This window comes from Onychomys torridus, chromosome 14 (assembly GCF_903995425.1).
Source record: "Onychomys torridus chromosome 14, mOncTor1.1, whole genome shotgun sequence".
Classification (NCBI taxonomy): domain Eukaryota; kingdom Metazoa; phylum Chordata; class Mammalia; order Rodentia; family Cricetidae; genus Onychomys; species Onychomys torridus.
In genome coordinates, this window is record NC_050456.1 from 83113523 (window position 1) to 83135185 (window position 21663).

Genomic DNA, 21663 nt, shown 5'->3' on the forward strand with positions numbered 1-21663 from the left:
CTTGCCTGTTCTTTGAATTGTTCTAGAGTTGGTGGCTGCAGGATGTCTTCACTTGCATGAGCATCCATTTCCTCAGATGGTGCAGCATGGCCATACAGGAGAAACTGCTTCAAAATCTCTACTCGGTCATCCACCCAGAGGTAAGAATAGGTCTCCAGAGAACTTTTGAACTCCAAGACCTTGTTGATGACGTCAGCCACTCTATTCATTATCTCTTGCCGGACCTCTGCCAGGCCTAACATGTTATCCATGTCGCTCTAAATGAGAGGGGAACCAAGTGTATTCTTATCCAAGGATTTTTTACCGTAACATTATCCAATGTAATTCTTCAAGGGAGAGTCCTCAACAAAAGGGAAAAAAACCAAAACCAAAAACAAACAAACAACAACAAAACCCTATGTTGTGGCTCTTGCTGGCATCTTTCTAGGGCTTCTCATTATCCCAGTTTGGTTCCTGAGAGAATACCTGGTAGTTTGCGATGTCCAGGTGTGCTGCCACACGCTCCATCTGGGCAGACATTCTGAAGCTGCCACACAACATTTCCTCCACCAGGTCGTAGAAGCCATCCCCAGCCTCTCTTTCTAAAGGGGGCTTAAACACAATCTCAGGGGGCATTAAGAGCATTTGTGCTTGAAAAAACGGTGCAGGTTTTAGCTGTCTCTCTGTGTTCATGAGGAAGAAGTCCAGGTCATGCAATATGGCCTGAAAAAAGCCTTCCACCACAATGTCATCAATGAATTCCACATAAATTTTCCAGGAATCCAGAGAAGGATCAGCTCTGAAGAGCTTCCGGTTCTCCTGAGAACAAAGCATTAAAGGGTTGGGGTCAATGATAACCAACATAAAAGGGAAGCCAGCCGCTGAAGTGGCTGTTGAAGAAAGAACTGCATTTTGTGTGGTTCTGAAACATTCAAATCGAAGGGTGTGGAGCCTTTTGGTAAAAGGCAAAGGCTGTTGTAGGATTTTATAATAGTATAACATTAGGCTAACATATCACATATGTTCAAAATATCCTTTAAAAGAAAAATCAGTATGAAAATTGCTATCTTCAAATACAGGCAAGAAATATACTAGAGCCCAACAAATTCTGAAAGTTCTTGGTCTATCCCCAGTTTATACGGTCTTGGACTTTGCTATCCAGGCCCTTCTCTAAAGAGATTTCCCAAAGTCCTCTGAGAGCAGTGTTTTGGGACACTGGGATATTACTAAGTTGGGGATGGGGATCCTATGGGTTGCTGTCCCCTAACTTAAGGACTAGACCTCTTGGGAGTGTTGTATTTCCTGCTATGTATCTGGAACATCCACATACAGTCATGTGACTCGTATGCGGTCAGCACACATCCTAAGAACCTGCACACAGCAGCTTTTTCTTTTGTGGTCACTAGAAAGCAAAAGCATAGGTATGAAAAACAAAGCCCTGTGACACATTCAGGGCCATGCTGGTGGAAGCCAGTGGCTGCACAGGACTGGAAATCAGCTCCTTCTCATGTCCCCAGGGCAGGGCTTTTCTGATACATCAGTCATACCAGAACCACTTCATTTGACTGCTGAGGCATTCAGAAGAAATGGTTAAGAACTTGGGAATAAGCAGATCTCAGGTTCCTTCTAGAACTGTCTGTACAGTGCTGCCCTCCTCTTCCTCCATGAAACTCTTTCCACAGGAATCAGTGGCATCCACAAGGAGAGGATGCAGAGGAGAGAGGCAAGCAGCCTTCTCTTTGCCTCCATACACCTACACCTTTCTCCAAGCCATATCCTCCCCAGCTGCTCACAAAGGTTCCATAAGTCAAAGAGGAAAACATCAGAGGCTGACATTCAACCAATCAGCCACTGCACATGTGTTTCATTTACAGCTGCCTCGTGTCGAAAGATTTTCTCATTTTCTTATACAGAATGGGAATTTTGAAACTACTCAGTTCTGACTTGAGGAAAAACAGAACATTGTTATAAGAAAAATTTCAACTGTATTCTCTGAAAAGGCCAAGAGGAGTCATCTTTCATAATAGTTTCTAGTCATGTCTTTTGCTGGCCAGTGCATTTTAACCAGATTTATAAGCCTGAATGTCTAACACCTGATATTGGAGTTTAATGGTTTTTTTTTTAATTATCAAGAAAATGTAACAACGACAACAAAATAAAACTAATTGTGCTCTCCCACCTGTCCTCTGTGAGACAGATCCTCCTTACCACATGAGCACTGTTACGCTCCCTCCTCCAAAATCATGGAAGATTTGACAGCACCAAAGAGAGCCACAGCTAATGGCACCTTAAGATGCAAAGAATACTGTAACATCCAGATGTGTTCTTCCTTTACAGTCAAAGGCCTGAAGGTTCTCCTCTGCTCTACGAGCCTTAGGCAGCATGTCAAATCACACACAGCCCTGCCTACAGCCTGATCACAGACTTCTAGCCTAGACTTCAAGACCACCAGAGAATATGCCTCTGTCATTAAAATCCCCTACTTGTTGGGATCCACTAAATCTCATTTGGAGTGGAATAAATAAGACATTAAGGACTTTTGAAGGTGTTTGGCTATTGTGATGAGACTGCAGAAAATGATCAAGTTGTGGGGCAGGCTTCTTCTGGACTGAAAACTGCAAACAAAGGAGGCCTGAGGTTCTCATGGGTCTCTTTCAGTAATGCATTAAGTTCATCTGTGAAGGCTCTGACCTCACGACCTCGCCCTCTCCCCGAGGTCCTCCCCCATTCCCATCACCTTGGATGTTAGAATCTGAACTGGGGAGGGGTCAGCATTCAGACCACCGTCATAGACAACAGTTCCTGAATGGCGGTAGCAGTAGAAGAGATGAGAAACACTGGACTCTGGATGTGCTTTGAACTAAATGGCACTAACACACGTTCTAATGGGGGGATGCAGAGGATGAAAGTGGTGGATGTTAAAGAACACGAGTTTTGTCAAGATCCAAGGGAGGCATTGCAAAAGGAGGAGACCTACATGGGAAGACTGAGGTTTCTGTTTCAGACAGTGTGAGGTTGAGGTGTCCACTGGTCAAATAGAAGAGTGGGACAACTGGGTTGACTAGTGTGGGAATCAAGAGGAGCCTCCCTACTGGAAATGCAAATTCAAGAGCAAAAGCACTAACCCAGGCCATGGGAGGAGGCCTTCGGACAGCGTGGGCCTGGGGACTGCGGGCCAGAGTGCCATTACTCTCTTCAGGAAAGCATGGTGGTACAGCAGGGTCGTATCTGCTCTGAGGTGCTGCCTAGGGCTTCCCAGAGCAGGAAAGAACCCTTGAGGCATTTGGCATGTAAAGGAAGAACATATCTGGAAATTAAATGAAATTGGAACAAAAGTCAATGTGTACAAAAGCCTGCAAAGTCTCCCTATCTGCCTATCCCCTTCCAGGAAGGTTAGTGTCTCACCTCTCTTTACCTCCTCCCTCAATTCCCGGAGCACACCAGGTGCTTCATCTAGCCAGCAGCTTCCTCTGCCTAAGACACACTTAGATGTAGCATGCTATAGCATGAATCTTAAAAGGTCTTATTAATAAAAACAGACCCAGAGCCAGGTATTGGGGTAAACACTGAAAGATCAGAGAAATAGAACAAGCCACACCCAACCTCACCTTGCCAATCCCTCAGCTGATCTTGTTTCCTTAGATGAAAGCCTCTGAGTCCTCATCTGAATGGGATCCCAACTGAACTACTGCTAAAAGCTAAAAGCTTAAAAAGGCTTTTGTTCCTGGTCCTCACACCTTATATACCTTTCTGCTTCCTGCTTCTTGCCATCACTTCCTGGACTAAAGGCATGTGTCACCATGCCTGGCTGTTTCCAGTGTGGCTTTGAACTCACAGAGATCCAGATGGCTCTCTGCTTCTGGAATTCTAGGATTAAAGGTGTGTGTGTCACCATTTTCTGGCGTCTCTGTCTAATCTAGTGGCTGTTCTGTTCTCTGACCCTCAGATAAGTTTATTAGGATACACAATATATTGGGTGACATAATATCACCACAGCATGCCATTGCCTGTCTTGCTTGACTCTACAGCCTTTTTCAAGCCTTAGTTCCAATCCCACTTTCTCTGTAGATCTACTCTAATCACACCATTTAAACTTCACCCTCTCTCCCCTAATCCCAATTGAATGTCAACCTTTTCCTGTAGCACTTTCCAGTTCTAATACACCAGACTTTTCTCTCCCCTCACTAGACAGTAAGGCCCATGACAGCAAGGATCTTTGCTCTACTCACTGATGTATCTCACACTTAGAGTAGGGGACTAGGGAGATGGGTCAGCGGACGAAGCATTGCACTCAGGCATGAAGACTGGAGCACAATCACCAGCACCCACATAAATGCCTGGTGGGTGGCAGTCTGCTTGGAATTCCAGAGCTCTGCAGGTGGAAATGAGATCCCTGGATCAATCTGACTGTATTGGTGAGCTCTGGGTTCAAATGAGAGATCCAGCCCCAAAGAATAATGTGGTGAGCAATCAGGAAAGACTGGTGACACCAGCATCAGGGCTCCACATGCATGCATACCTATGAGCTCCCACACAAGTTCAAACATGCATTAACATGTACTATACACACAGGCACATACATATAAATAAAAACAGATTGGTATGAGAACATAGGAGGTTCACAGTGAATATTTCTAAGCTGAATAATGGGCTTCATCCAATTTTAAGCAGGAAAGTTGTAATCTTCGTTCTTTCCTACTGCTGAAATAGGGACCTGCATCTTACACATGGGAAAACTCAGTCCAGTTTCTGGAAGACACAGACTGAGCACCCTGGTTTCCAGACTCTATCAAGTGTTCTTTCTCTGTCCAATACCACACCATGGGGGAGATCAGAAGGGTGTCATCTGCCCTACTCACAGGACAGTGTTTATGGCTTGAGGATCACACACACCTTGAGAGAATGAGATTCTCGGGAGAAATGAATAGCATTTGCTTTCCTTGCCCTGTTACTAATTGATTGATTTAGTGTGTGTGTGTGTGTGTGTGTGTGTGTGTGTGTGTGTGTGTGTGTTGATAATGTGGTATGCCTGAGGAAGTCAGAGGATGACCTGTAGCAGTTTATCCTCTCCTTCCACCACGTGGATTCCAAAAATTGAACATAGGTTTTCAGGCTTGGCAATATGCATCTTTTCACACTGAGCCATTTCCTGCCCATTCCCAGCCTTTTGTCTCAAAAATTAGGAACACGAAAAGTTAACTTCCCTTTTTTCCTGTCATTAGCACTAACTAGCTACAGGTACTACATGTCAATCCTTCGCCTGTGTCCCCCTTCTCACTACAGAATGCTCTATGCCCCCTGTCTAAAGCGAGAGTGGACATGTACTCATCAGTTCCCACTCCTAAATGAATTCCTCCAACAAGTCCTTCCTCTCTATGAGATCATTCCAATCAACACATGAATATCAGGCAATATCAGAAAAAAGCCCCCTATAGCCCACACAGAGTGCCCAGGTATAGCTAAACTTGTGCTGTGCCTCACGGCAACCCTCTGGGAGTTCACTGGTCTCCACCTCCATTTCTCCCATTCTCTATCTAACCTTCTGGGTGATGCCTCAGGCTGACACTATCAAGTCTCTTTGCCAGGGTAGCCAATGGCTTCTACTTTGTCCATCTTATGTCCAACTCTGGCCTTCATTTTTAGGTGCTAATTAGGGAATGAGACAGATGCAAACCCTTCCCACTTGTGGTAGTTTGAGTGTAATTGGTCCTATTTGCTTGAGGCACTATTAGGAGGTGTGGCTTTGTTGGAGTGGGTGTGGCCTTGTTGGAGAAGTGTGTCACTATGGAAGTGGGCTTTGAGGTCTCATACATATATGCTCAAGCCACACTCAGTGTTTCAGACAACTTCTTGTTTTCTGCATGAGGGTCAAGATGTAAAGAACACTCAGCTTCTTCTCTAGCACCATGTCTGCCTGCATGATACCTTGCTTCCCACCATGATGATGATGGACCTCTGAACTATAAGCTACCCCATTAAATGTTTTCCTTTATAAGAGTTGCCATGGTCATGGTGTCTCTTCACAGCATTAGAAACCCTAACTATGACACTACTCCATTCCTCTCAGAGTATCACTATCTCTCCTTCCAAGAGGAATTCTCTTCCTTCCCTAACCTCACAGACTTTTTCAAGGCCAGCCCTTGGACCCATTCTACAACCAATTTCTACTTTCTTGTCTAATTGTGTCATTTTTAAATATATACACTTGTGGTTATCAATTCTGTGTTAGTCTCCTGGACTTGTCCCTTAAATACAAGACAGTTCCAATGTTACCTGTATCAGAATCTTTGATAACCATCTTTGACTGACACCCCAAAGTCCAAATCCCATTTCTTCTCTTCAAAACCTGTTCCAGCACCTTCTCCCCAAATTTGTCTAGTTGCTCAGACCTGAAACCTTGATTTTCCCTGACTCCCTATACCAAGTCTCCTTGGCTCTTCCTTCAAAATGCACCCAGGCTACACACAGCTCTCATCAATACTAAAGAGTAAAAATATCTCTGGCAAATCTCCCACACTCGAGGATACCTGTTAGTACAAAAGGCTCCTATCTGAAACTGCAGAGGTAAAACCAAGGCCAACACATTTTCCTCTAGACCTTCCTGCAGGATGTCTTTCTGAATGCTATGAATATGTATGGCTCCCACTGGATAATAAATAAAGCTGTTTTGGTCTATAGCAAGAAGGCTTACAGCCAGATGGGAAATCCAAGCAGAGATACAGAGGGAAGAAGGGCAGAAGTGGGAGAGATGCCAGCTGCCACTGAAGAAGCAATGAGATGCCAGCAGACCAGTACACACTGATTAATAGGAATTATGTTGAAAGAGCTAGCTAATATAAGCTAAAGCCATGGGTAATACAGTTTGTAATTAATAGAAGCCTCTGTGTGATTATTTTATAAGTGGCTGTGGGATCCCAGGTGGGAGAGATTCATCCTGACCACAGGGGCAGGCAGGACCACTACACCCCCTCCCCAATATGCACTTCCCCTTTCAAACTCTACAAAACCTCCAGTCCCATGTGCCATGGTGCACAGCCTTCCCGCCCATGGAAAGACTACAGCCCTCCACCGCTCTGATGAAAGGACAATCTGCTCCTGTTGAGGTCAGTTCCCTCTTTTGTTTTCACAGTATCTTCATCAACCCCCCATGACCCAGGCTCCACCATGCCTCCCTGTTTTGTGGCTCTGTCTCCTGCTTCCTTCCTCCTTGTGGCTTATACTCCACAGAAGCAACTTTGAGCAGAAAGTCTCTCTGCTATCTTCCCATCAACTCCAAGTCCTCACCATAGCTATCAGACCTGTAATGTGTGTACATGGTCCCTTCTAAATGAGATCCCCTAGTACTATCCCCCACATAAACTCCTCATCAGTGGTACTGCATTTCACACCGATCCTTGGGCAGGCCAGGCTGCTACACCTCAGATCTTAGGTTCTGTCACTACTTAGGTCCCCTCAGTCTTCCTCAGAACTTTTCCCTTAGTGAAGAAAATCTCCAACTTCTCCATTTAAAGCTTAACTCCCTTGTCCTCAACTCTGTCCCTAGCCCATAATCCCTGCTATTTTTACACTGACAGCTTAGTTATAACCAACACATTATCTATTTATTCTTTTTCACCTTTTTCCCTGACCAGAGCTGCAGCATCATGATACATGATCTGAAGGGTCTTGTCTTTCTTTGCTTGCTTATAGTTCATCCCTTTTATTTTTTGCTTAGTCTTCTTTTTCTCAGTTACCCTAGAAGACTACTTGTTGGTAATTTGAGAAAACCAAATAACTATATACATACACACATAGAAAGGGAGACTTATTTTATGTGCATGGCTGTTTTGACTTATGTATGGATGTGCATCACATGCATGCAGTGCCCACAAAGATTAGAAGAAGGTGTTAGATCCCCTGGAACTGCAGTTACAGGTGGTTATGAGCTCCCACGTGGATGCTGGGAATTGAACCCAGGTCCTCTCCAAAAGCAGGAAGTGCTCTTAACCACTGAGCCATCTTTCCAGCTCCAAGAAACCCAAATCTATTTTTGAACAGCAGAGTAACTACTGCTGCCACCCTAGGAGATCATGAAAACAAGGTGGCTGACACTAGTCAACCAAGCGGGAGGATTTAATAGCAGCTGAAGGGGTCAACTGGGACAAAGAGGGATCAACCTCTGCCTTTAGAGTTTGGTCCTTGTACCTTATACCCACATCTCTCCCTCAGGAATGAGGAGTAAGGGTTCCACAAATCACAGGCAAATAACATAGATTCTCCCCCCTTAAATTAGAGCAAAACCACCTATGAACTCCTCCAGGTTTGAGCTACAACATTAGGTTTAGCATTTCTTGTTTTGTTCTTTACTAAAGAAAAAGCTTTATATATGTCGAAATATTGGAAGCTATTACCTCCACCAAGTTGTGTATCTTGCAGCCATCTTCTTGGATCAGCTTGTATTTTTTAGCAAACAGATCCCCCTTGTCTTCCAAGGTGAAGGCAGCCTCTCTTCTGGGCTCCCTCCGGGGCAGCAGTGGCCACTCTGCCCAGGCCTGCATAGTTTGCTGGATTATTCGCACATTGCTCTGAGTCTGTACCACTCTGAGCTCCAGCTCTGCGACAGCTACTTGCACCCTCTCCATGAAGACCCAGAAGTCATCCTGCCATGTCAGCCACGTTGCAGCCACCTTGAGCTGCTCATCAAGAGCTCTGAGCTCATCCTCAATGAGCGGGTATTCAACTTCTAGAAGGGTCTGTTTCAGCTTATTGTAGCCTTGTACAAGGAGCTCAAGATTCCTGATGTACTGAGCAACACAAACCAACCAAGCAAGAAAACACAAAAATGAAAAGGGCCAGATATGTTAGCACTTTTCTACATCTGAGAAGCACCAAATGCCACAGGTCCCCAAACCAAGAAATAAAATTCAAAGTATTTTCATCTCAAAGGTACCAAGTATCAAAAGCCACATACCTTTAAAATAGTGTTCCTTTTCTGGAAAATGTCTAAAGCTGAATCCGGTATGTCAGATTTCTTCAGCATCAAAAGGTATTTGATGTCTCTCAACACCGCCACAAGCTATTCCAAGAATATTGAGAATTATTGTAGACTTTAAGAATACGTCTCTGGGCCAACAAGACAGCTAGTGAGTAGAAGCATTTGCTATGACAGACTGACAACCTCAATGCAGCCCCTGGATCCCATGGGGAAAAACTCAGATGTGCTCACAGTGCAGTCCAAGTTCTCCAGCAGTGATGTGGGGGTTGAGACAGCAGAACCTGCTGGAAGCTCCCATAGTTAATGCAGCAGCAGAAACAAGAGAAATGACCTCAGAAGCAAGGAGGAAAACTACTCCTGCGAAGTTGTCCTCTGACCCCCATGTGCTCTGTGTCCTTGCTCTCCCCTCCCCCTCAAATAAATACACATCAGTAAATCTCTAAAAATAAGAATATATTTTTAACGTTGAGTTTAACATGAAATACTTAAAATGTCATCATGCAATTACCCTATTTCTGGTTCAAAGTAAAGACTTTCACTTCATATGCTCTGTTGCTCCCAAATCATACATATCTTCATCCAGTATGGTATATGAACTCTACTGTTTAGAGCATATGCCATTTTTTTCAGTTAATTAATTTTATCTTTTTAATTTTTAAAATTTATATCTAATTTAATTTTCTTAAAATCTGAGCATTACAGAATCCACAGACACCATGGAATGAGAGCTGTTGGGTTTTGGTGCATGGTGGTTGCTTCTAATGCTCACAGTCATTCTCAAAGGGCCAACAAGGCTATAGGTGGTAGCTAAACCCATGAGACTCTCAATTATTCCTGAAACATTTTAAGCAATTGCTTTTATACTTGTTTTCATGTTTATATTAAAATTTTTACCACTTGTCTATTATGGTAGTTTGAATGTAAATGGCCCCCATAAGCTCAAAAGGAGTGACACTATTAGGAAGTGTGGCCTTGTTGGAGGAAGTGTACTACTGTGGGGGCAGGCTTTAAGGTCTCTTATGCTCAGATACTGCTCAGTCTCATAGTCCACTTTCCTATTGCCTTCTGATCAAGATGTAGTCAGCACTATGAGCCTGCACATTGACAAGCTCCCACCATGACAATAATGGACTGAACCTCTGAACTGTAAGCTGTCACCTCAATTAAATATTTTTCTTTAGAAGAGTTGCCATGGCCATGATGTTTCTTCACAGCAACAGAAACCCTAAGACATCTATTTTGAAATAATTGCCATTTCCAGAAAAAAAAAATTAAACTCAGAACATGTAGTGCCTGTGGTACATCCAGGAGCCACCTCTCCTACCCAAACAGCTGACTAAGTAACTGAAACACCATGCACTAAATCCACCCAGGAGGGGTCAGGTGGGAAGAGCAGTTTTATGAAATTAGAAGTCAATATTGTTAGATTTCTTGATAAAATATTTATGTTGGTGTACCAAATTTCCATTAGTAAAATAAGGTGATGATATTTGTGTTTATTTTAGGGAAATAGACCAGAGTTAGGGTGTTCAGCATGACCCCCTAATTCAATAAACAGACTTCCTGTGTCCTAGGCAAACACTGGGACTGCCAGGGAGGACTCTGCATAATCACTTTCATATACTGAGTATTCTTCATTACCTAAAATTCATCAAATTCCTTTTTTTGTATGTGTGGGGAGGGGTCACAGAAACTGACAAAGAAGATTGCCTTTTACTATCATGCAAAGCCCTGGTAGGTGGACAGAAAAAAATAATATTGTGCCTCTTATCTAGAAAATGAAAGGACTAGGAGATAGATTGTTTAAATACATATTGTAAATGTAGTACATGGTCAGGCATGGTGGCTCACACATCTAATCTCAGCCAACACTTGAGAGGCAAAGGCAGGTAGAGCTCTTTGACAGTGTGGTATACATGATGAGACTCTGTCTCAAAGAAAATCAATTCATGGAGCAATCAATATCTCTCTCACACACACATACATATATACAAACACATATTTACTAAATATGTGCATATTGAAATCAGATACATACATGCCTGCTAATGAGGCTTCTGTACTGTCACTGTTCTAGAAGATGCTACATAGTTAGCCATGTGTGGGGAGCATGGCTACAATCCCCGCACTAAGGAAGAGAGTCAGGAAGATCTTAAGTCTAAAGCCAATCTTGGCTCCATTTGACACTGTCTCAAAAATCAGACAGACAGAATATGTAATGAAATTATGACATTTACACTGAAAAGATTTCAGATCTCTTTGTTACATGACAACATGGACAGCAAAATAAAAACAATCCATTCTGGATGTTATTTAGCTATTAAAATTTTTATGTCAATGAGTTGTTTTATATTTTAAATTACTGTTTATCATAAGTTTAGCTACCACCATATACTCTAAGTGTGTATCAACAAGCTTATCTTCTCTTTGAAAGAAATGATGGCAAGCAGAAACATCTTTTGTCAACCAAAAGCATGACAGACCTTTGTTCCTTTTAATCTGTGGCTTTCCTATTTTAACTGACTAAAGCAACTGGTATACTTGTTATGAAATACATGCACCAGAAGCTACCTGGTAAACTCTTTAGGTGCCAGTCAACTGAGTTAAGATTACTGAGGATCCTAGTTGCCAAACAGGAAGATGGAAGATGGAACACAGAAAAGATGAAATGGACCTCATCCTCAGCAGCTCACCATCAGGTTAATATAGGGTGGTAAAGTAGTCATGACAAGGTGTTAATTAATTAATGGGGGAGAAGAGGAAGTGGCTGTAATCCCAGCTACTTAGGAGGCAGAGAAAGAAGGAAAAAAAGAAACGCTAGTTCAACATTTCCTGGGCTACAAGGTAAGCTCAAAGCCAGCCTGGGCAATAGTGAGATCCTGGTCTCAAAAAAAAAAAAAAGTAAAGAACTTGGTGACAAACAAGTAAGGTACACACACACACACACACACACACACACACACACACACACACACACGCACACGCACACGCGCACACGTTGCACACATACACACACACGCACACTCACGCGCACAAGTGCACACGTTGCACACGTACACACACACACACACACACGCACACGCACACGCACACACACGCACACACACACATACTCATATACACATGAAAGCAAATCTCTGTAAGGAAAAGTTCCCGGAGTAAGTTTAAAATTTATATTCCTCACAGTACTGCTACTTTCCCAAAATAGAGTTTAAATGACTGAAGTGGCCTCCTCCATCATCAGGGAGGCTTCAGGGACAGATGAACAGCTTCTATAATGCATTAGAAAGGCAAAGTCTTACCTTTGGGTCAAAGTTGACGCTCAGAAGGCCATTGATGGCACTGAATTTAACCAAGGGTTGATTCAAATTAAATTCACAGGTTTCATTGACATTTTTTCTCCATTCACTATAGACATGACTTTCAAATTGATCAAGCAATGTGGTCATTTCAGTGTACTTCTGACAGACTGAAGCCTCATCAGGACTGTCTGGAAATCTGTAGCAACAAGATTTTTCTACTTTTATACATATGTCAACAGAGTACAGTTTATTTTACAATAGCGAATGGGATCATGTATTTAAAGATCAGAGAGAAGCAATGAATGTCTTGCAGTGTTTTAAAACTGTGTCTGCTTACAGACAAAAAAAATGAATAAATGGAACTACAAAGGCTTCACTAAGTGTCAACAAGTTACCACTTTCTACAAGGAGGTTAAAAAGGATGCATAGGACTGTCTGACAAGGTGAGCTTGAAGAAAAGAAAGTAAAATAATTAAACTTTCCAGACAATGAATGAAAAGGAGACATTAAAAGATAAAAGGATCAGAAAAATATACATAATGTGAAGTTATGAGCCCCATAAAATATTCCAAAATTATAATGATAAAGCCCTCTCACCAGATCAAACCCAACCTAAATGGAACAGGTCAGCATATCTTCAAGTATTAATATGAACACCTACCACCAGGTATGATGGCATTTGCCTATACTCCTAGCGGTAGAGGCAGGGGGATCAGGACTTCAAGGTCATCCTCAGCTACCCAATGAGTTTGAGGACTATCTGGGCAGCAGAAACCCCATCTCAATACAAGAACACCCGTAACACATCATAATTCACCATAAAGTAAGCCTAACTACTCACAGATAGTGGAGAGATGTAAAGTTTGACCAAAAAATTTGAAGGCGTTCAAGGAGCATCCTGGCCCATTTAATATTTCCAGAGGTGAATGGCATATTCTTGTTGAGAATTTCATGCCCATGTTCAATCTGTATGTTGATAATTTCATGAAGAGGAAAAAAAATGAACACTTAGGGTGCTTTCCAACCTTATAAGCAATTGTTTATTTTACTTTCATAGTGGCATTAAACATGGGTGTTTAATAACTTCACTAATGAAAGGGTAAGGCCCCAAATCAAGTTCCCCATATCTGTAAGAAAACCATTAAATAAAAGCATTCAGTTGGCAGCAGAGCTCCATGGTAGAGTTTTTTTCTAGCATGGAAAAGGTCTCAGGTTTAATCCTCAGCACTAAAAACTACTTAATGCCTACAGATAATGACACTAATTTCAAATCCTTAAGTATAACTTATCTACTAAATCTAATCTTTACACACAATAAAAATGACTCTAGTTGATGGCCATTACCCACATAATATGTTGAAGTTTCTCAGTCTTACCATTACTTACCCACTTCATGTGTTCATCATACAGTTGCTTACACATATCCAACTCTGCATTAAACATGTTCAATAATGTGCTGTAATGTGGGCTGAAAATTTCCATGACAACTGGTTTCTCCAGAAAATTCCCAAATATGGTCAAAAGCTATTAAAAAAAATAAAAATAAAGTTAAAGAAAGGTTAAGAACTTCAAGGTTTTGGTACAAGAATTCAGCTCACAGCTTAACTTCTTACATTATTAGAGGCAAATCCTAGAACTCTGAAATACACATAGTACCACAAAAGACAAAATGTATTTTGTGTTTTCCTAAAATTCTATATAACCAATAAACTAAATTCCACATGAAATTTCTTTGCCTCCATGGAAATTGAGATCAGAAATGAGCCAATGTCTTCCAGCAGTGCTGGCTCACAGCTACTAATCCCTTCTGCTAGGTGTCAGGGAACCCTTCCTACTTGTTTGGTGCATGTAAAAGTAGAAGATTAAAGTATGTGTTATGCGTTTCTCCTCATCAATAATTACACCAAATGTACCAATAACAGTAACTTCTCTGCCCAGGCCCCTGGCACACCCCCAAGGTCTAGTTGCCCCTCACAGTGGTCTGGGGCAACAATGGTTACTGATCTGAGAACATTCTACAGGTGGACACCTCCTTTGACAGGAAAATCTTGGCTCAAGCTTCACCTGATTGAGTTGTCTCTCAGAAAGAACACACGGCTAGATGAATTAATGCAACTTAAGTAACAAGTGGGCAGAAACTAAAAGCAAGCAGAGGAAGCCAACAGACAGAGAGAAGTAGATGATGGTTACCAGTGATGGCACCAGCTTCCTGAAGGCCCACACTCTCCATCGCTCACCTGAAGATTCCCAGGTTTCCCAGCTCCTCCGCAGTGTCCATGGCGATGAGCTAAGTTTACTCTCTGGTGTGTTCTCAAGAGGTGGCTTTCTTGGCAAGCTAAGCCCCATATGAATTAAGATTTGTATGCAAAAAGAATTTACACAGCACTGTGTGCCAGGCATGATTAACTGAAGGCCTTAAAAGATGGCTGTCAGATGTTTCCCCACGAGGAACTGAATTGCAGGGAGGAATCATTTGCCAAAATGCATAGACTATTAGCAAAGCTAGATTAAAAACCAGGTCTCGTCCTTCACTGGCACCCTCTTAGCCTCCCCATCCAAGGCCTTGTTTTCTACTTTTTTTGGTTACTAGTGGCTAACTGCAGTCTAAAAACATCAAATATATAAATTCCAGAATGGAACAATTTCCTAAGTTTTGTTCAATTCTGTCATTTTATATTACATCATTGTAATGATTCTGTTTATTGTCAGTGTTATTACTCTCCTTATGTGTCTACTTTCTGAACTGAGCTGATCTTGGGCACATAAGTATAAGAAATAGAGAGTGAGTAGACATAAACAAGTTCAATGATATGCAAGGCTGAGACGCCCAGTAGGGATCTTGGACTATACCCACGTGGGCTTCATAATGAGTGCACTTCATAATGTGTGCATTTTATATTGGTATTTTCTTCAAGAGATATTTCAAAATAACTAAGTAAAGCAACATGAAAATAAAGAGAATTTTGTTTGGTTTTTCTTAGGAAGCAATGAGTAACCCTCGAACCTTTCACTGATAAAACAGCTTTGTTATAGAAGTTTGTGAACATTCTCATAAGCTACACTACATGAAAACAACATAACAAAAAAGTTGTATAAATTAAAATATAAATGCATCTATTTCATGGGCCATCAAAGACAAACACATTCTGGCTTTTGCTGATAATGGTTATAATGGTATTAGAAATTTCCAGATAATTTTAAACCCAGTTGGTCAGCTACCTAGCAAAATGTTAATTATTAACTTTATTGTCCAGTCCATGGTGTTGTTTGTTGGGGCTTCCTGTGAACTCACAAGTGAGCACTACCCTCCTAAGTTAACAAAGGGAATCCCAGTATCTACTGGAAATACATTTCTTTCATCACATGGTCTTACATTCTCCAGAAACTTGTGGGTTACATTCACCTTGCTTACTCACCTGGTTCTGCTTAAGCCCTGAGTTTGCAAAAGAAAAGACAGAGAAATACTCCAGAAAGCAGCTGGGAGCTGCAAAGTCCTGCTTTTTGACCTGCTGGGCAGTCTGTGCTATCCTAACAGCCCCTTGTCATCAATATGCCAGAGTTCAGCTCCAGGATGAGAACTGCAGCTCTGCAGCCTCTGGATGCTCTGAGGCAGAGCAGTCAGCTGCATCCTGGCATCAGATGTTTCCCTTCACATGGGTCCTGCAAGCTGAAGAATGAATCCCGTGACATTTTCTTTCCCTAAAGATTCTATTTCAGAACTCCTTAATCCCCATTCCCTCTCAGCTTCCTAATGTAATACAGCTTCTCATAACTCTGCTATATTGCTCAAAGTAGTAACAATATTAACCTTTCATGAGATTAATCCTGTGGGCACCTGAACTGTGTGTGTGTGTGTGTGTGTGTGTGTGTGTGTGTGTGTGTGTGTGTGTGTTCGCGCACTCGCGCTTGGGACCAGAAGGATCTTCCACTTCAGGCTTTTGAGGATTTGAGAATATTTACACTCTCTACCCCCCCCCCCCCCCACACACACACATAATGGGATACCTTAGGGCAAGAGAATCTATATCTAAATATACAATTCATATTTATCCCATCTACACCTAGACTGAAGGTCATTTCATATAACTTTTTAATAGTATTGTATATGAAACAAGCTTTAACAATGTGCAATATGGCACCTATGTAGTAGGAATCTTAAAAGTTCTTATTAATGAAACTCAAACCCGAGGCCAGCTATTGGGGTGATTGCTGGAAGATCAGAGAAGCAGAACAAGCCACAGTTATCTCACCTTGCTAGTTCCTCAGGTGATCCTGTTTCTTCAGGCTGGAAGCTTCTGAGTCCTCCTCCACATGAATCTCAGCTGAACTGTGTTGCTCCAAAGCTTAACTAACTACATGCTTTTTCCTCCTAATTCCTGGTCCTCACGCCTTATATACTTTTCTCTTTCTGCCCCCACTCCCTGGGATTAAAGGTTGTGTTTCTGGGATTAAAGGCGTGGGTCACCATGCTTAGCAGTTTCTAAAGTGGCCTTGAACTCAGAGATCTGGCTAGCTCTGCCTCCCAAGTTCTGGGATTAAAGGTGTGTACCACCACCGCCCAACTTCTGTTAAGGTTTACTCTTCCCATTTTCTAGCCACCATTTCTGGCTCTGTTCTAGTGGCTGTCTGTTCTCTGACCCCAGATATGTTTATTTCAGGGAGCACATAATATTTCAGGGAACACAATACCCACCACACACCTATGGCATTATCTGGACCTCAAGGGATCTGGGATTTTGAGCACTTTGGACTTCAGATTTTTAAATGAACCACAGTCAACCTTTTTGTTGTGAAAATTCTTTTCTGGACTCTTTCTTTTCAAACACTTTTCAATTTACTTCAGTACAAATCTTAGAGCCATTTATTAGTGTTGTGTTTTGTTTCCAGCAGATGCCAACACATTAGGTTCTTAAGCATTATGGGTTTACACCAGAATACTAGTATTCATTGTCCTTCTGGGCTATGTCTTTACCAAGAGCAAACATCAAGCTGTCATCTTTCAGCAACAACCTAGGAAAATATCCCTCCTCTGGAACAATCAGTGGTCAGAGGTCATCAGCCTGTGTCTATGGTCGTAATCGTGATTCCTTGGAGTATGTAATCCCGTACATCTCTCTCTACCATTACCATCCCTACAGTGTGTCATTTCTAACTCCAGTTAATCCAATTACCCTCGGGCTATCAGAAAGAACCTGCTGTCTAAAAGGCAACCTAATCCTAACAAAAGCTAGAAGAGGATGCCCATCATCCTGGGTTTCTTAAGGCAGGATTTTATCTTATTATTTTAGTAGTCAAGCTACAAATAATGTGGAGTGCTTTTTTTAAACCACTTGACAAGATGAAGCTGCTTAGAAAAAAAACAAACAAACTAACATGTACTTAAATAACCCATGTTAATGGTTGTGAGTGGGCAAGAAGAACAATTTGAACTAGATTGCTAATTAAATGGAGTTAGAAATCTCTCTATATTGAGAGTTCACTCTGTTCTTTCTTTGGTTACCCACAAAAGCTTAAAAGAGAACAATTTCCAGTAACAGAAATATGAGAAGTCAAGCACAGACATTAGAAAGAACTACTATTCAATTTGGTTAGGAAAAAAAAAAAAAAAAGCCTAACTCTTTGCTAAATGAGAAAGGCCACAAAGTGGATCAGAAGGCTGTCATTTTGTCTAAGAACAATATGTATGCATATCTAGCCAAAGAAAAATAGTATATTAAAAATAAATTAATTGTACCCAAGATAGGAAACCACAGAAACATGCCATCTATCTTGGCCTATGAGCATCTCAGTTTTGTCTGAAATGTTTTTTTGTTGAAAAAAAAGAAAAAGAAAAGAAAGAAATTGCCATTTGCTCCTTCTCAATCCTCGCTGTGACAATACTCAGTAGTTGACTTAAAGAGGAAACAGACACAGTAGCTTCTGTGGTGATATTGTGTTCCCCAAAGTACTATGTACCCTAATATACTTATCTGGGGTCAGAGAACAGCCATTGATACAGAGGCCAGAAAATGGTGGCACACACACCTTTAATCCTATCACTTGGGAGGCAGAGATCCATCTGGATCTCTGTGAGTTTAAAGCCACACTAGAAACAGCTGGGCATGGTGACTCATGCCTTTAATCTCAGGAAGTGATGGCAGGAAGCAGAAAGGTATATAAGGTGTGAAAAACAGGAACTAGAGCTGGTTAAGCTTTTAGGCTTTTAAGCAGCACAGTTCAGCTGAGATCCATTTGGATGAGGACTCAGAGGCATCCAGTCTGAGGAAACAGGATCAGCTGAGGAACTGGCGAGGTGAGGAAGCTGTGGCTTGTTCGGCTTCTCTGATCTTTCAGCGTTCACCCCAATACCTGGCTCCAGGTTTGTTTTTATTAATAAGACCTTCTAACAATTTGTGCTACAAGCTTCACCAGTGTTGGTCAAACCATCTGAAAACTCCAAACCCAATAGTATCTTCTTTGAAAACTGGCCTGCTATATTACTTCACATTGTGCTGCAGTTCCCAACTGTGCTCTCCTGGGTGGCAAATGCTCCATTTCTCTTTGGGATATCACCTAATAGTCACTTATATGTCACTTGCAATTCACTTTAAAAAAACAAAACAACAACAAAAAAAACATGCTGTTCCTATTTCCATATTACAAACTTTTCATCTCCAGGAGCTATCAAAATGCATTTCTTTCCCAGAACTACCCCAGTCCCCTACCTCTCTCCCTTCCTTCCACTCACCTACATACAAGCTGGTGAGCACTCTACCACTGACCTACATCCCCTAACCTTTTACATGATTCTTAATACACATACAATCTATTAAGTTCATTCACAAAACATTCTTGTATGCTTCAATATCTCTGATGTCAGAATGCACTAGACAATCAATGAAATTATAATTAATTTAGCAGCATTTTTTTCTTATTGACACATAAATAATGCCTGGTAATCAGTGGTACCTTACACCCAATGAAATAGTCCTTATTTGTTTCAGTCAGAGTAATAAAGTAAGCAGATGACCCCAGCATATGCAAAGAATCTAAAGTAAAGAATTACTGAAATTATAGAATTTTTTTTTTAACTTTTCAATGTGGCCTACTGTAGAGTCAATATTTCATTGGCCACATCCAACTCACTCTACAGGAAATGAGAGCTAAAATACAGTGGATGCCAGAAAAGATCAAGAGTTAGATGTCCTAAAAATGACCTTCCCAGAGTAAACGTCATTATTCTCCAGCATGTTATTCAAATTTTATTATCCAGTGGGCTTGAACACAAAGAAAATGTGACTGATCTGGTTAATACTTTACCTGAATCAGAAAAGAACATATTTAGCCTTTTCATCTACCAGTCTAAATGATTCACTTCCTCAGGAGCTTCCTCAAAACTGACCTTAAATGCAGATTCCAAACAACTGCAACTGCAGAGACCTTCGCAGAGCAGCGTCCCAAGCCTTCTGTCAAAATCCAGGGTTTTGGACTTGAATTTGAAATAGTCACTTTCAAACCCCTGTATCATGAAAAATAAAATATCAGTTTACAGAGAAGACTTCCGCAGTGAAAATGGCAACCATTTAAGCTTTGCCTTACTTTCCCTCAGTCTCTCAATTAGTTTATTTTCTGTAAGCGGATTCCCAGAGGAGACCAAGAACAGCTGCATCTGACTGACTGCCCAAGTGGTCATCTTCTAGAACTCTGTGTAGCACATTACCCATGTTTTTCCGAGGCTCAGCCCTCCCAGTACTGTGGCCCCACACTTGTATGTGGGCATCAGTGTGTCTGCCTTCCTCCAACCATCTCAATCACAGATAAAGAGTACAGCATCTCAGAACATCTCTATTAGAAGCGTGGGTCATCTATAAGTTCCCTGGAAATCTTGATTATTTTGGGGATGGAAAACCTGTGCATGAAAACACTGTGTTACCAGGTAAGAACTGAAATCCACGCATCCGTGAGAAAGCACCAGGAGAGACAGCAGAAGTGGAAATACTCAGATATTCCCAGGTTCTCATTAATATGCAGCTGACAACCCCCAGTTTCCTCCTCATGCATAACCACCCACACCCATGATTAGAAGGAAAGAAACTGGGAGGGAATGTCTTCAGAGCCACAGTCACCTTCAGTAGAGCTGTCCCTGGGGATGACAGCCATCCCCAGGCTTCACAACCAGGCTGCCTGAAGTGCATCCCAGGCTTAGGATGTTGAAGGCCTTGGCTGTGCACCAAGAAAATCAGCAATACCACCACCATTGTACCCGTGGCTAGATCTGTTTAGTTCTGTTCTCAGGGCCTTACATTTACTCAATCTTTACAACATATGGCACAAGTTGATATTGATTTTCCATTTTGTAAGAGGCAAAACAAACTCAGGTAGCAAGGTACATTTTTTGCATCCTAAACAAACTCAGTGTATGTTATTCGTCAGAGCCAATGACTGTGAACTTCCCCTCTAATGCCACTGACTATTAGTGTAAAAGGAATCAGGCATGAACAGTCACTGAATATGTTTATTACATTGACCCATTTAGGAAAAAATGTTTTAATTTGTTCTGTGGGGGAGGGGTTTGTGACCTGATATTCTTTTTCTGTTTAAAACTATATCTAATCATTTAATTATATTATTTAATATGTAAACTGCACTACTATACATACAGTATGAGCCCATCCTCTGGCTTCTGTGAAGAAATGTACCTGCCATGGTCTCAGTGTTTCTGCTGCCCCCAGATTCCACAGTGAAATCCAAACATACAAAGGGCAGTGATTTCTGGAAATGAGGAAGAAAGGGCAGGGCCCTCCTGATGGAATGGGACCTGTGCCCTCTTAGAGATGTGTAAGAGAGACTCTCATCCACCCCAACACATGAAGACACAGTGGGTCCTGGGAGCCAAGGGCAGTCCTTATTCCACCCTGAATCAGCCGATGCCTTCATCTTGGACTTTCAAGCCCCTAGAACAGTGAGAAATAAATGTCTCATGTTTACAAGGCACCAGACTCTCAGGGTTGTTAGAGCACCCTGAGTGGGTCTCTTACAATGAGTTTAACTTGGATGGAAAGAGCAGCTCATGGTAGAGTTCTGGACTCTGTCACAAACCACAACATGACATTTAGCATCAAGAGGATGGAGCTAAGTCTCCTGAATTCTAGCCAAGCAACCTCTCCATTCAAGAATCACTCACTTGGAAGTAAACACAATTTCCCAACAAGTTTTAACAAGCCTCACATACCCTCTTCTCAGGATAGAAACAGAGTACACAGTCTGTAATCCTTAACCATTTAACCCCTAGGTGCCATGACTACATCATAAGGGGATAAAACCAGAATCACCAACGTAGACACACACACACACACACACACACACACACACACTTGGTATAAAGACACTGCCACAGAGAAGTCACACATACATAAATTTGAATCCATC

At 41.8% G+C, this 21663-nt stretch overlaps 1 protein-coding gene across 1 annotated transcript in view; it reads right to left on the reverse strand.

Moving 5' to 3' along the window:
• The window catches only part of Dnah11 (dynein axonemal heavy chain 11), a 316498-nt gene that overhangs the window by 263346 nt on the left and 31489 nt on the right, over positions 1-21663 (reverse strand). Inside the window, exons 9-16 of the mRNA XM_036205362.1 lie at positions 19637-19753; positions 13642-13779; positions 13097-13221; positions 12256-12451; positions 8930-9034; positions 8370-8762; positions 466-798; positions 6-257 (exon numbers count right to left, since the gene is read on the reverse strand). Coding sequence (XP_036061255.1) covers positions 6-257; positions 466-798; positions 8370-8762; positions 8930-9034; positions 12256-12451; positions 13097-13221; positions 13642-13779; positions 19637-19753 — 1659 coding nt within the window. The remainder of the gene's footprint in view (positions 1-5; positions 258-465; positions 799-8369; positions 8763-8929; positions 9035-12255; positions 12452-13096; positions 13222-13641; positions 13780-19636; positions 19754-21663) is intronic.